The sequence below is a fragment of the Parasteatoda tepidariorum genome, chromosome 6 (assembly GCF_982258835.1).
Source record: "Parasteatoda tepidariorum strain Cologne lab strain chromosome 6, Ptep-v5.0, whole genome shotgun sequence".
NCBI lineage: Eukaryota > Metazoa > Arthropoda > Arachnida > Araneae > Theridiidae > Parasteatoda > Parasteatoda tepidariorum.
Window position 1 is genome coordinate 53,646,664 of NC_141760.1, and position 15,126 is coordinate 53,661,789.

General features: G+C 27.7%; 1 protein-coding gene across 1 annotated transcript in view; it reads right to left on the reverse strand.

The window, feature by feature from the left end:
* rod (kinetochore component rough deal) overlaps nt 1-15,126 on the reverse strand; it is a 101,697-nt gene that overhangs the window by 51,372 nt on the left and 35,199 nt on the right. The window contains exons 16-25 of the mRNA XM_071178661.2: nt 14,449-14,535; nt 13,437-13,484; nt 13,256-13,314; nt 8,925-9,030; nt 8,667-8,810; nt 7,668-7,724; nt 7,463-7,588; nt 5,160-5,279; nt 4,941-5,081; nt 953-1,146 (exon numbers count right to left, since the gene is read on the reverse strand). Of these exons, the coding sequence (XP_071034762.2) occupies nt 953-1,146; nt 4,941-5,081; nt 5,160-5,279; nt 7,463-7,588; nt 7,668-7,724; nt 8,667-8,810; nt 8,925-9,030; nt 13,256-13,314; nt 13,437-13,484; nt 14,449-14,535 (1,082 nt within the window). The remainder of the gene's footprint in view (nt 1-952; nt 1,147-4,940; nt 5,082-5,159; nt 5,280-7,462; nt 7,589-7,667; nt 7,725-8,666; nt 8,811-8,924; nt 9,031-13,255; nt 13,315-13,436; nt 13,485-14,448; nt 14,536-15,126) is intronic.

Genomic DNA, 15,126 nt, shown 5'->3' on the forward strand with positions numbered 1-15,126 from the left:
TTTACTCATTCAATATTTTTTCCCTGTCCAGGTAGAGCAGGAAGCGAATTACTCAGTGTAAATATGTGCTTAGACATAGACTTTCTACATAAAGAAGTTTGGTTCTCATAAATTTTCGTCGTGTCGAATTGTGACAAAAATTCAAGGTGGCTTTATTTAGTTGGGTTGGGACATATTGTCATAAAAATTAAACTAAAAAAAAAAAAATGGTGCCTTGCTAAGACTTTAAAAAAAAAAATTTGCATCATTTTGTCTTTGCAATTACAATCATTTATTTAACACTCATATTGCTAAGTTTCAAAGTAGTTCTTAAAAAAAAAAACATTACAACTTTTCTTTGTCATTGTTAGCAAATAAAATGAACATAAATACATGTGTTTGAAATAAACACAAAATAGATTTAGGAGGGTTTTTTTTATTGTAAAAAATCGAAAAACATATATAAAAACAATGAGAAAAAAATAATTTTAAACTTGGACTTCGTGATATAACAGGGGTAGATGCTTAGTTCGTGATATGCAACAACAAAATACATATTTTTTTTTTAAATATTAAAAAATCTGTTCTAAATAATAATTGTTTGAACAAAATCTGATTAGGTATCATGAATTGTCAAGTATCTGATACATCCCTTGCGTGTATCAATAACATTCTAGAAAGAATATAGCAGAATGTTCCTCAAACATTTCTCAAAAAGTGTTATATGAAAAAAATTTAATATTTTTCATATAATTTTTTCAATAAGAACACAATCAAAATATCAATCAAAAATTTTCTGCAACAGAATTGAGGGCAATAGTGCCAGAAAATTTATATCTATTACGAAAACTTACATTTAATTTTTTAGTCGACACAATTATTAACAGCTCCTAAATTTTAACTGTTACCTAAAACTCAAACATAGTCTCAATTTACGTCATATTACAAAATATTTGAATAAAAATTATCACACCTATCATGAACACACTCCAAGCCTTGTTGAACTAATTTCTTAACACATTCTGACCATGGGACATCGGCTTTAGAAATAATCAGCAATGCAGAACTCATTCTCCTGTTTGTTGACTGGATGCAATTATTGATTGAAACTAAACGTTCTTCCCATAGTTTTTTTATATGCATCATTCTTGTTGATTGAAAAACAGTCTGAAAAATAAAGATAATGAAAAACTGTGAAGATAAACAAAGTCTGCCAATTACAGTTTATTTTGAAATTAATTTACAGAAATTATTAATTTTTGAATAAAACTAAAAAAAATTAATATATTTCCACAAAATTTTATCGATGTTTCAAAACAAATGAATCAAATATAGCAAAATTATAGCAAAGTTAAGAAAATGTTTGAATTTTGGAGTAAAATATTAATGCAAATGTTTCATTGAAAATTTCATTTCTTTTTATAGCAGGATAAATTAGAGACAGAACTTCATTCTGAAACCTCACAGGCTGTTAACTTACATGCTGAACACATTAAGAAAAGTCAATCCAGTTTTCTTTTTTCTTTTTCAAATAGAGCCATCCAAAAAGCATAAGAAAATAATATTGATACTTTTTCACACAAAAAAAAAACCTTAGTTCCCTGAAAGCACTACGAATTTGTCTAACTAAAACTACATATAAATATAATGAATTTAAGATTGTTCCATACATGCAAGTATTTGACTGGGGCATGTCAACAAGATTTGATGATTTGTCATCATTAAAAAATTACGAAGAGATTCATACTAGAAAATTAAAATAATACTGATTGATTGGCAAAGAAATTCTCTTGTTAAACATTGTGAAAGATCATCTATATAGCAACAAATATAAGAAAAATGTATAAGTAACATTATAAAACATTTATGACCTATGGTATTCAATAGTAACCTATGGAGAAATAATTTTTATAGAATTTATATAGCAATACACCATAAGAATATGATTTCACAAAGGAAATGCACCATACAAGCATGACAAACTTATGGGAACACATCATACACTTATAGCAATCTTATGGAAACATGCCACATAGTTATGATGCGCTTAGGACATTAGACAAGGTAATGGAAACACACCATTCAAGGTATGCCATTCACATAGAAGAGGAGATCTGGTCACCAAGGAAAGCAGGAGTCTTTGTTTTTTTCTGGTCCAACAGTTCAGCTTAATTCTATGTTAATAAAAACAATCCTACTTTCAAATAAAGCTTCATAGAAGTTTGTCATTATTTTAAATGAATTTTGAAGGGAAACTTCTAATGCGACTTCCAACAAGGTTGCATTAAAAGTTTAACGCTACCATGGCAACGAGCAGCCTGTGATCCTTGCAGGAGATTTTAATGTGAATTTCTCGTTACCTGAAACATTATTAACCTTCCTTAAAGACAAATTTGGATTGGAAATAATAAATGGTAGGAATGATCCAACAACCAAAGGGGTAACTACCATTGATGCTGCTTTTGCAAGAAATATTAAAAAAATAGAACTCAAACATTTTGTATCTTACTTTAGTTATCATAATCCCATTGTAAATGTTATAGATTTGGATATTTCTCCACTCGAAAATAATTAAAAGATGTGATCAATTGTGAATTGTAAGCAATGTTAATAAAGTTTGTCTTAAAGAAACAATATGTTTTCACTAAAAATCAATTTCTACCCCTTCCTATTTTCATTTCCACATTATGAAGTTTCACTTCTTCCGCGCAGAGAGACTCCACACACTACTTTTTTTCTTGACTATTTCAACAACAACAAAAAGTGTTTCAATTTATACTGAAGTCAAGTCACTGCCTGAGCAAGCTTGACACTGAAACCTTGACTGAGTATCCATCCACCTTTTCTTTTCTTTTTTTCACTTTTTCAAATTTTTGATTTAATTGATTTTCTAACTACTTGAACCTAATATTCTAATGATTTCGACAACATTATTTTTAATTTTCAGACTTAGCCCATTTTATAAATAACTCTAATAATAATAAGATTTTGACGTATAATGGTACTTTCCCAGTTTTCAGGACTTAGATGTCCCGGAACTTAATATCCTTAAAAATTCTCCGACTGGGAAGCTTTTAAGAACTTCAGACTTTAACAATTTTTCCACAAAACTCCAACTTAAAAGAATTTTGGGGGTCTCATAACATGGCAATTTCAACATACAAGTTTCAGATCTTAGCCAATTTTATAAATAACTCTAACCAGATGATTTTGACGTATAATGGTACTTTCCCAGTTTTCAGGACTTAGATATGTTTTCACAGAACTTAATATCCCTAAAAATTCTAACTGTGAAGCTTTCAAGAACTTCAGACTTTAACAATTTTTCCACAAAACTCCATTTAAAAGAATTTTGGGGAACTCAAAACATGGAGATTTCAACCCAAGTTTCAGACCTAAAGAATGGTGCAAAATATATTTGATTGCACGAACGTGGTTCGAGAGAAATTGATGCGGACCTATGGGAGATTTTCGGTCAAATTAAAAAAACTGCATAAGGAGAAACGGTTGTCACTTATAGATAATAACTTAAATTTGTTTTAATCAATTTAAGAATGTTTCTGTGCTTTCTTCCCAAACCAAAACAAATTAGACTGACTTCCTAACTATTATTAACTTCCTAACTATCTTGTTGGTTTATTAAAAATTTATTATTTCTACAAATAAAGCATAAAAAAAATTTAAAGTAGGTAATTTAAATATTAAAGTATAGATTTTTAAAGTTCATTTAACATTTTTATTTCCTTATGCCATATCAAATTGCTGTCTAAAAAAAGAATATTTTCTAAAAGAATGTAACACAAATAATGTTGTAATTCAATTTGCTTATTTATAAGTTTAAATTCCCTAAGTTACAGACTGAGATTTTTTTAGTTTTATAAATTATTACTATTTCAATAAATTTGAATTTCCTTTATTAATATTGGGAGAAATTTCAAAAACAAAAGAAAATTGTGTTCTGGAAGGGGGCAATATTAAACTCTGAGAATTATTCGTAACCGTGGATGAGTTTAGAATAATCTAGGAACAATCTATATCTTGCAACAAGAGTGTTATGTTTCGTGACTTTCTACAATGTTGAGCTCTATCTTTAATTTTCGGATCAATTTTAGAATATTTTCAAGAAATATGCGTAGCAGGGGCCTGTCTAGGTTTTTCTCAGGGGTACTTATTTTGTGAAAATTTTGACATAATTTGTGAAACTTAAAAATTATATTAAAAAAATCAACACAAAAATATTGTAAAAATATGGATTTATCGTTTCTTAAGGGATACAAAAATAAAATTTTAAGAAAAAGTATTTTGTGCTAAAGTTGAATTTGTGAAGGTACTGCTAAATGGTAATAAATTTGGCCTGGACAAACCCCTACATAGTACAGAGCAAACAAATCTCAGAGTTCACTCCACTTAAATTTTTAACAACTCATCTTACCTTAGTTATTTTCTGCTCTATTTTTGTAACAAATAACAGAATAAACGGCATGTATTGTCTCATGAAGGTCATTTGTATTCCTACTTTATCATTGTCTTTTCTCAAATGTTTAATTAGTTATTTTGTTATCTTAATTTCACCTATTATAATCATTCTTGTAAATGAACTTGGAATGATTTTTGTAATTCAATGACACTTGTATACATTTACCTATGGATACATTATTCTCAGCATAGAAATGACAAAATACCATAGGCCCTAGCTATATGACAAAGATGTCACAACCTTCAGAAAAAGTTCACCATAAGTCTATGGTAAAAATTTGCTAATGGTATATGGCAAACGTTTAAAAAAATTATACCAAAGGCAAAATAAAATAAATTAAAAGAAATATTATACCATAGGGTAATCCTATTAGGTTTAAAACCATACCAAACACAACATTATGAAGTTAAAAAAAAAAAAAAAACTTTTTATTGTATTTTGACAATCAAAAAATAATTGAGGAACTTAAATAAAACTCGCATACCTTTATGTATTGTTCAAGGCAAAAATCAAGATCTAAATCATTATCTAAAGCATAAGGTCTAGCAAAAATTTCAATAACATTTGGAATAATCTGTAGATCTATACGGTCCAGCACAGCAAACACAAGACCCATTTTAGAGTCCTGAAACAAAATCAAAATCTTAATTAACAAAAATTTAGGGTAAAAATAACAACTCAATTAAATAAAATTTACTTTCACCTGAAAATTTGATAAAGGCACTTGACAATTAAACTGAGACTTTAACAATAACAGCCACTTCAGTTTCTGATGTATTCCATTAAGCCGACCAACACAACAATCAGGATCCACAATTTTTTTCTGTTAAAATAAATATAAAAGAAGAAGTTTAATGGTGTTTAGTCAACAAAAAGAAATTTTATAAAAATAAGTAGATAAAAATTTTGATCTAACATTTTTCTCTTGCTTTTCAACATTTCTTCAATTTAACAACAATACAGATTACACTTAACTAAATGCAAATGTTAGAAGTGGATATTAAAAAAAAATCCAAATTAAAAATCTGTATGTCTTTTCCTCATTACTGAGTATGAGACTGCAGAATTTCTTTCAACTGAAGTCTTATTTATCAGTGAAAGGCTTTGAAACTGATTTTAAGAATGGGATACATTCGTGTGGATAATCATAATCTTTTTCTTATTAAACTGATTTATATTAAATTAACAATATCATTTATTATAGATCTTAACCACAAAATAGAACTGAAGATTATTAGCTTGTTAATTTTTGGTAACCTGAGCTAGTTACTGAGCAATACCTAATTAGCAGAGAGATTAGTAAGGACATAAGCATGATGTAACGGTAAGCTACTTCATATAATAATATAATTATAAATATAATAATAAACTGGTATAATAAATATAATTATAAACTGGCAATTTTTAGTTGTAGCAAACTAGCTGTGACAATTGGTAAAGCTAGAAATGTTTTCTATACTAAATGAATTATTTTTAGTTTTTTTTTTAAATTTTATAATGCAGAAAAGGGTGTAATATGCTTGTTACTGTAAATAAATGGATTTTCAATGAAAAGTTTATTTCTATACACTGGAGTGCTTTGCTATATTCTTAAACAGAAAGACTTGTTTGATAAAAGAGAATATACGTAACAAAAATTTATATCATTAAAATTATACAAAATAAATATAAACATTGTCTCACATAGGAATGGAAATAATAATAGAGCTGGAAATTTGGGAAGTTTCTGAAGCTTAAAACTAATTCATTTCTAGTGGCTTATCTATAAACCACAACTTTAATATTATAATTTTAACTATTTATATTACATGAATAAATGAAAAATAATAAAAATTTAATAACCCTTTTTAAATTATTTTTAAAAGGACGCTTTTAGGTGTTGATCTGGGCACTTCATAATAACCATATAAAACTAGCCCTTTCATAAAATTTCTTATTAATGAAGTAGCCTCTTATCAAATTTCTATAAAGAAAAAGCGTTTTTTTCCCAATTTTAAATCATTTTTATAAAAAAATTATGTAAAAAAGGCTTTTTCATTACATTTAAAATAAATAAAATCAGACAAAAACAAAGCAATGCTTTCACAGAGCATGTTCCGCGTAATCACACACCCTAATCAGTCTAGGCAGCATTTGCACCAGTGTGCAAATGTAATTCTCATTTAGCTGCCTCAGGTTCACTGATTGGTAATCGATTAGTGCAAGTGAGTCTTTCAAAACTGTCTTTATTTATAAAAGTGTCAAAGTAACAGACTACTAACGTTTTTGTAAATGAGTGCGATATTTCATATTTCACATGCTTTTTTTTACTGATCCAACATCAATGAGAGATACACTTGCTTTTATTTTTAGCAATAATAACAATTTCAAAATATCTAGTGATTGTAAAAATATGATTTTGATTATTTTTGCATGAAACGTGGTTGACTGACTGCGGAGATACCTTCCAAGATTTTGCTACTACATTGAAAAAATTTTATCCTTTGATCAACTACCACAAGCATGTCAAACTACCACAAGTTTGTTCAATCCTTAAATATCAAAGAAATAAATCTCTCAAATCAGATACTTGCATTTCTTAGAACACAGAAAAACAAACATATTTGATATATTAATTCGAACACATTTGATATCTCAAAGATTGTGAGCAAAACATGGTTGATGCGGAAAATATTTGGGAAAACGCATCTGAAAATTTTTCAAAATAAAGAAAAATTCACAAAAATATACTTTTTTGTTTCACAAAATGGAAAACACAATAAAAAAAAAATCAGGAGTAAACAAAAAGAACAACACACAAAATGGGAAATACCATAAAAAAAATCAGGAGTAAACAAAAAGAACAACACACAAAATGGGAAACATCATAAAAAAAATCAGAAGTAAACAAAAAGAACAGCATCGGTTCAAGACTGCCTCAATCTGACTTGATTCTGTTCTTGTAACTTAAAATAAATTTTCAATGAGTTTAGTAAAAATATTTACTTAAATATAATTATAACTCACATGAACTGCAAGAAGAGATAAACTTGTAGAGAAGCTAATTTGGCCTTTATTTTCCGTCTTAGACAAATCTTGAATGGCATGGAAAAATACAGAAAGTAAATCAATTGCATTTTCTGGCCATAATTCCTAATTAAATAAAAGAACTTTTGAGACAAGGCAATGAGTTATAAGTTTAACTGCAAATAAAAATGACAAAAGATCATACTGTTTCCGACGTCTCCATGAGAGTAACTCTTTTGATTAACCATTCTGCAATAATGTTCTACAAAAAAAAATTTAAACAAATTAAGTAGTTTTTAACAATACATTTTAATTATATGCAACAAATTAATTATATATATTTCTGAATATATAAAAAAAAGTACGTCACTAAAGAGAAATAACATTAAAATAATAAAAATCTATTATCACATCTTTATAGTTAAAAATAAGCACAAAATCAAACTTTAGAAAATTGAAAATATATTTAGGCTTAGTTTGACAAATGTTTTTGCAAGCAAATTAGAAAAAAAATTGGGGTTTGCTTATTTTTAAAATTTTATACATTGATTTGTGTAATTAGAGTAACTTTTTATTAATCAATAATGGAAGAAAATAAAAAAATTAATAGTTATACAAATTTTTAAATAGAAGGAAAAACAAACTTTATCTTCCTACATGATGTGGGAACATTGTATTAATAGTTGCTTCCTGATGTGGATTATTGAAACACAAGGGCACTGTTTTAAAAAAATAACAATTATCCAAATCATTTCTTTTTTTACAGGATAAAAATTATTTTAATTTTTCATTATTTAATAAAGTTTTAGTTATACAGAAACATTTACCTTTTTTTCTGTGTTTATCATTTAAAAGTTATAAGTCGAGCAAAAGCGAAAATAACTGCATATTACTATATGACTTGAAAGAAAAAAAAAGATTTTTTTTGCCAGCCATCAAAATTATTAGCATTAAATATAACATATATTCAGCCGTAACATTGCAAACTACTAAAATCAAATTAATTCTTTTTCAAAAATAATTTAGAATATTTTTTCTCCTAATTTTACTTTTCTCAGTGTTATGCTTACAGAATTTCCAAAATAGTTAATAAAGAGTTTCATTTTAATTGATGACTGAAATTTCCAAAATAGAAAATACATTTCAGAATATTAGAATATAATAAATTTTTGTAACCAATAACTATATATAGTAAAATACACACAACTGAGTTGGGACATTTTGAAATGACAGGTGGGAAAAAATCTTCCGATAAAAAAGCAATTAACAGCTTAGAAGGCACTTCTGAAGGTATGGCCTCAACAACTTGTTTAACAACTTCATCACTCAGTACTGTTACAATTTCATCCTATATAAAAATAAGAAAAAGTACTCACATAAAGAAAAAAAACACAATTTAATATAAATATAGCTAAATAAAAAATATTAAACTTAAAAAAAAGTGAAACATAGAAATAATTACCTCATGTCTTCCCCAAACAACAAATGCATTACTTAAATTTCCAATAGTCAACTGTGAAATGACATACTCAAGCAAATCTTTATGCAAGAAATCTTCAAAGTTCATGCTGCAATAAATTAAAGAAATGTCAATATTGATAACAAAAATATAGACAATTATCGAAATTTTCCGGAGATGCGTCACTGCGTTTATGATTTTAAACCAGGTGGTGTATCTAATAGGGTAGACTATTCCACGATTTTTATTTACTCTTTTATCTGAAGTTGAAAATCGTTTTCGTTAAAATGATTCTCGTAAACTTCCTTAACACCCTCCCCTTTTTACCTTTTTACAGCAATCTAATTCAATATTGCTCTCAAACAGCTTTTTTGTTTTATTGAGTCTTTTTCAAATGTGGTTATCCTTTCAGACTCGAAGGGGGCGCTTTGCTCGCCCTTTGCTTCGAGATATGCCCTATTGCTCGATTGAATCTATGCATTGCCCTTCCACTTGCGACGTTCCAAAATGTCAGGATGCGATACGTAAACTCCACCAATTTGGTAAAACTCTAGCCCTACAATGGATTCCCGGGCACTGTGATATTGCAGGAAATGAGAGGGCTGATGTTTTGGCAAAGAGAGGCACAAGAATTCTCCAGGCTCTTAGTAGTCCCCTTTTCAACTTTAAAAAGGATTGTTAGATGAAAAATCAATGGGCATTTCCATCACCAATTATCAGAAAGGGTAAAAACCAAAGTGTGGAGTGATCTACAACAGAACACCATTCCAGACTGGCCGGGCCGCGAAGCGGTGGCTCAGTTTTGACTATATACCGGACATGACTGCCTAGCCGCGCACCTGTTTCGTTTGTAGGGCTGGCACATGATCCCTATTGTTCTCTGTGCAAGAGCACAGCTGTTATGGATGGCAGCCTCATCCTGTGCTGCAGGGTCCTCCGCAGGTCGTCGTCTACCGAGCGATATTGAGATGCAAGAGCGCTCCTGAGGAAATTACTTTTTACTTTCCTGTTTTGTTCCTGTGTTTTTGCTTTTTAACATGTCAATTCACCTCTGCCATTTGAAATAAATAAATAAATAAAAATTTAATATTTTAGGATCACTGATACTCTAATGAATTAACAATGCAGGTGAATAATGGATGCTAAGAATGTAAGAGTAAACATCACCCTCCACAACAAAAGAAACCGCTGTAGTGTTCCTTTCCCACAAACCATCTAAGGAACCATCGTATCTTGTAAAAATCAACAAAAGTATGATTTCCCTTCCTCTTTTCTTCCTTAGCACTGTAAAGAAAAAATATACCAAGTCCTACTCATTAAAGGATTAGTAGGGTTGGAATGTTTCAAATTTTCAGTTTAAAATCAACTTTATCACTTTCGCTCTTGGAAATATACGATATCAGAATTTAAAGATGGGAAAGGAAAACTCCTTTTGTATTTTTGCAAGTTTGCTTTTGCCCTGTTTTTTTGTTTTCATTGATGATTTAAAGAAAGATTTTTTTTTTTATCTTTTTATTATATATTTAAAGATTTCATAATACTATTTCTTAGCTGTTTAATCATTTGATTAATTAAAATAGGGATATTCCAAATTATCTGTAAAAAATAAGTTTGAGATAATTTTATGGTACAATTTTGCACAAAACAACATTTATTTATTTTTAAATTCATCTTAAAGGTTTTTAAATGATTTAATCATTTGGTTTATTAATATTTAGGTATTAATTTATACAAGTTGTGTGTTCGCAATTGTTCCATTTGAGAAAATTTTGAGCAGAGTTTTTATTTATTTATTATTATATATTTTAATAACCTATTACAATTATTTTTAACAGTTTTATCATTTGATTAATTCGCTGTATAACTAATCATGCCATAATTGGGATATTTAAAATTTATTGACTTGATGCAATTCTGATTGTTTTGTGTTTGAATTGTGCAAAATTGTACATGGTACTATTTTATGCTATTTTGAAAAGTTACTATAAAAACTACTGAAATCCATTATTATGAATTATAATGAAGATTGTTTAATTATTTATTTTATTTAAAAATAACTATTTGAACAGATGTATTCATATTCTAAAATTTTAAGCGGTGTATCTGATGGTGCAGTCTTTCTGATGAAATACTTATCAATTTCAGTCAAATTTAGCAAGTGCATCATATTGTTCAGGACGGCATATCTAATTTTAATTACAATATCAAAAAAAAAATAAGTTTTAACTTTGACATTTGCAAATATTAAAAAATTTTGAAAATATTAAGAAAATGTTTTATATGTTATAATGTGGCGTAACTACCACTATAGACATTGAACACCAATTCACTAGTATATAAGGCATGTTAACTTGATTCTATCTTGAGGTACCTTTTGATAGATGAAGGTTGACATAGTCGATTTATAATTCCCCTCAATAACAATTTAAATTATATTGAAATCTGTTTCTTTAAAATGCTTTCTCAAGCCGACAATAAAACAGTGTGATCACTTTTCAAATCCCCGAAGAAATTTTGAAATCTAATACAAAAATCTACAAGCACAAACAAAAAGAAAATCATAGTTTTGAAGGGGGGAAATTACAGCACTGAATACAAAAATAAAAAAATTTTAACTTCATTATTTCCATTTCTTTTTTGTCTCTACAAATTGAAACAAATAAACAATTTATTGCATGCATTTTTATAACTATTTTACATATAATTATTTTTAATATTTATTTTTAATTCAAATGTTAGTTCAGGGTAAATAAATCAATGTATATAATTTTAGTGAATTAGAAGGAACCAAAGTGACACCCCAGGTTAGTATTGTGTAACTATGGGTTTCCTCCAATGATAATTAGTTTTAAAAATTTTCTTTTGATCACCTAATAATGTAAATAAATTTGATAATAATGTAAATAAAAATTGCTGACTAAAATTAGGGAAATTTAAATTTTTTCAATTGTGTAGATGTTTTAAGAAAATCAGAAGATGAAAACAAATCTCTAATAAAATAGAATGGTATAAATGAAATTCTCGTTTCTGACACAAGTAGGTAAGTTGGATTATGCAAATGGTATGTTGCAAAAAAAGTTTTATGTTATATTTATCCAACAGAGAGCATTTTACCCACATCACAACTTCTTCCCTCAATCATTAGATGACTAATTTAAATACCTGCGTAAGAATCAATTATCTATTTTCATTATACTTTTAAACAAAATTGAAAAATTTAACTAATAATCCAGACAAAATTGTACAGTATATTTCTAAGAATAAGCTGAGAATATTTGGAAAATCTCAAAAAGCATAAGTAGGGGACGGTTCAGTTAACTTTCGTTAACTTCTCAAAATTCCATCAGAAGTTGAAAACAAAAACACTTTTCCATTTAGTTGAGAATCAGTCAAAGATCACTAAATATAGCAAAATGGCTCTTACAAAACATATAAATACAGCTGAAAATAAGACATCAGTTGAAGATAAAATGGCAAAAAATAACAATTGAAAAGGCATAAAAGCTGGAATAGGAAATGAATATTTCTTTTGAAGAAGAATTTACAGCTCATTTTTCATCGTATGACAGCAGACAAACAGAAAAAGTCAAACATGCTAGCTTTAGAATTCTGAAAGCTCTTGCTATTAGGGTCTGATTAATATTGGCTTCTTGTAAAATTCAATTATTGATAATGTCAATACAAACTGCTAAGTTGATATGCTTGGAAAGAGAGGGGAAAATAAAAGTGAAAGAAAAAATAAGGACTTTAAATGGGATTTTATTCCAGAGAACAAATGTAACCCAAAGCCTGATTTATCATAAGGCCTGAGAGGTACAGGCCTAGGGTTCCCTCATTTCTAAAGACACTAAATGTTACAAATATTTTTTTTGAAGAATTGTTTATAATAATCATAAGCTAATATAGATTGAAAGAGATATAAGCTCAAATTTACTAATATATCTTAATTTACTAATTAATGCTTAAAAAAATTTCATAACACTTCATCTTTTAACAGCAGGTAAATTTTGTTTTAAGTAACAACCAGGTGGCCCTGACAGTTTTGCACCTAGGGCCTCTGCATTTCTAGATGAGGCCCTGAAGGTAACAAGGCTACATTATCCAAAAGAGAAGTTAAAAGTTACCGACAAAGATAATGCTTATTTTTATTTATTTTTTTTACATCAGCCTACATATGAGTTCTGAATTTTTAGTATATGTTTAAAGAAAAAACATAATTTGACTTCATACACCGATGAGTTTATATTTAGAAATACATGGTATCAATATTTTGATTTTTCTGCAACATTCTAAAAACATTATCAAGAGAAAAAAAAAGTAATTTAGGAAGTTACCTTAAATTTGATGAAGATAAAATTTTATTGGTGACAAGTTTATTCAAATGCTGATTAACCTTAAAGACAAAAAGAAAATACAATTAACATGTAGGAAACAAAAATAGGCACAAATATAAAATACAAATTCTGGTACAAAGAGCTTAAAAATAAAAGAGAGAAAGTGAAAAATTAAATTTACCTGAGTATTGAAAGATGAAATTCCATTCAAATTTTTATTATTCTCAATCTAAAAAAAAAAAAAAAATTTAAAAATAAAAATACATTTTTTCTGAAAGGTACTAAAGATAAATATTTTTACACGAATAGGGAGAATTCCTACTATTGACTTATATTTTTACTCATATACTAATAAGGTACATATTGCCATACCAATATGGTACAATGTTCAAAAGTACATAGGCAGAAGTGTGTGATTTGCAGCATTGAAATTTATCAAAACCTCAATTGAAGTTGCCCCGTATATTCTTCCCTGCTCCACCTGCGGCAACAAAACTTAAAGGGGAGCATCCGTTTCAGGTCATTTGGTCCATAGGTTGACATATCCTCTGTCTCAATGAACATTTGGTAAGCTTTTGTACAAGTTTTTCCCTTGTAATTTTTTTTCAGGCTTTCTGTAAATTTTAAATATCGAAACACTTGCTATCAAATATAAAAATAAAAATTTTAATTTTTTAATATGCAATTAAGCATGTTAAAATGCCCTCTTTCTTATTTGTATCAGAATTCCATATTTATTTTTGTTTGTATAATTGGTAAATTCTGAACAAGATCTTAACTTTCCTTCCAAACTCACCTGTTCAAGAGTATTATTTAAATTTATTTTGTATATTATGTAACCTAAAGGGACAAATACAAACAGAATATTGGCAAAGGTTTTCACACTTTGTTAAGTTGCCGTTAGTAAAAATAATTATTTAAGATTATAACAAAAACATTAAAAAAAATACATCAAAACTTTCATCGCAGGTTTACATTGAACAATATTACAAAAAACAAAAAAAAGTTAAGTTAAAACAGGAACTAACATCAACAAATTAAAAAGAAATTTAATCATAATAATTATTTCATAATTTCGATATTATTTAATGACTTGTTATTTTATTATTGATTATAATTTTAAAAATAAACACATAAAAGGCTTTGTAAGTTAATACCCTTTTTAAAACATAAATAAATAAAATTCTCCTTACCCAATCTTTTACACAAAAGAGCAATCTTTCAATAGATTCTGATGAATGTAAAGAAGTTGTAGCAATCACTTTAATGTATTCTACGTCCTAAAAAATGGAAAAAATTATGTTACTAAGCATCACTACAGTCAAATTGGAATTTACTAAATTCATCAAAATGAGAAACCTAAAAATATTTTTTAAACCTAAAGATTTTTTTTTTAAAAAAATAACATTTGATTACAAACAAATTTTAACCATTTGGATTCAACTTTTTATACATATAAGCACGCCAATACACATTAGTTTGTGAAACAAAGCAAATTTTGTTAGATACATTTCTTACATAAAAAAGATAAATAAATATTGTAAATATAAATATTGGTATATTAGTAGGAATAAAATAAACTACTACAAAGATTAAAAAAAATTAAAATAAAATAAATTATTTTTTAGTTAATGGAAAGATTTAAAGCTTAATAACAAGTGCATAACAATGATAAGCTACATTTTTAAATTGTCCACAAGAATGCTTTTGAATAAATCCCCACAATTTCTATGAAAATAATAAAATCATTCTGTGCATTAGGCTGCTATCTAGTCGAAGTTTTAGAAACTAGTAATATACCTAAATTTAGAATTACTAAGGAAATGTTTGATGTAAAAAATAACCCTTTTAAAAATAATGTGGCATATCAC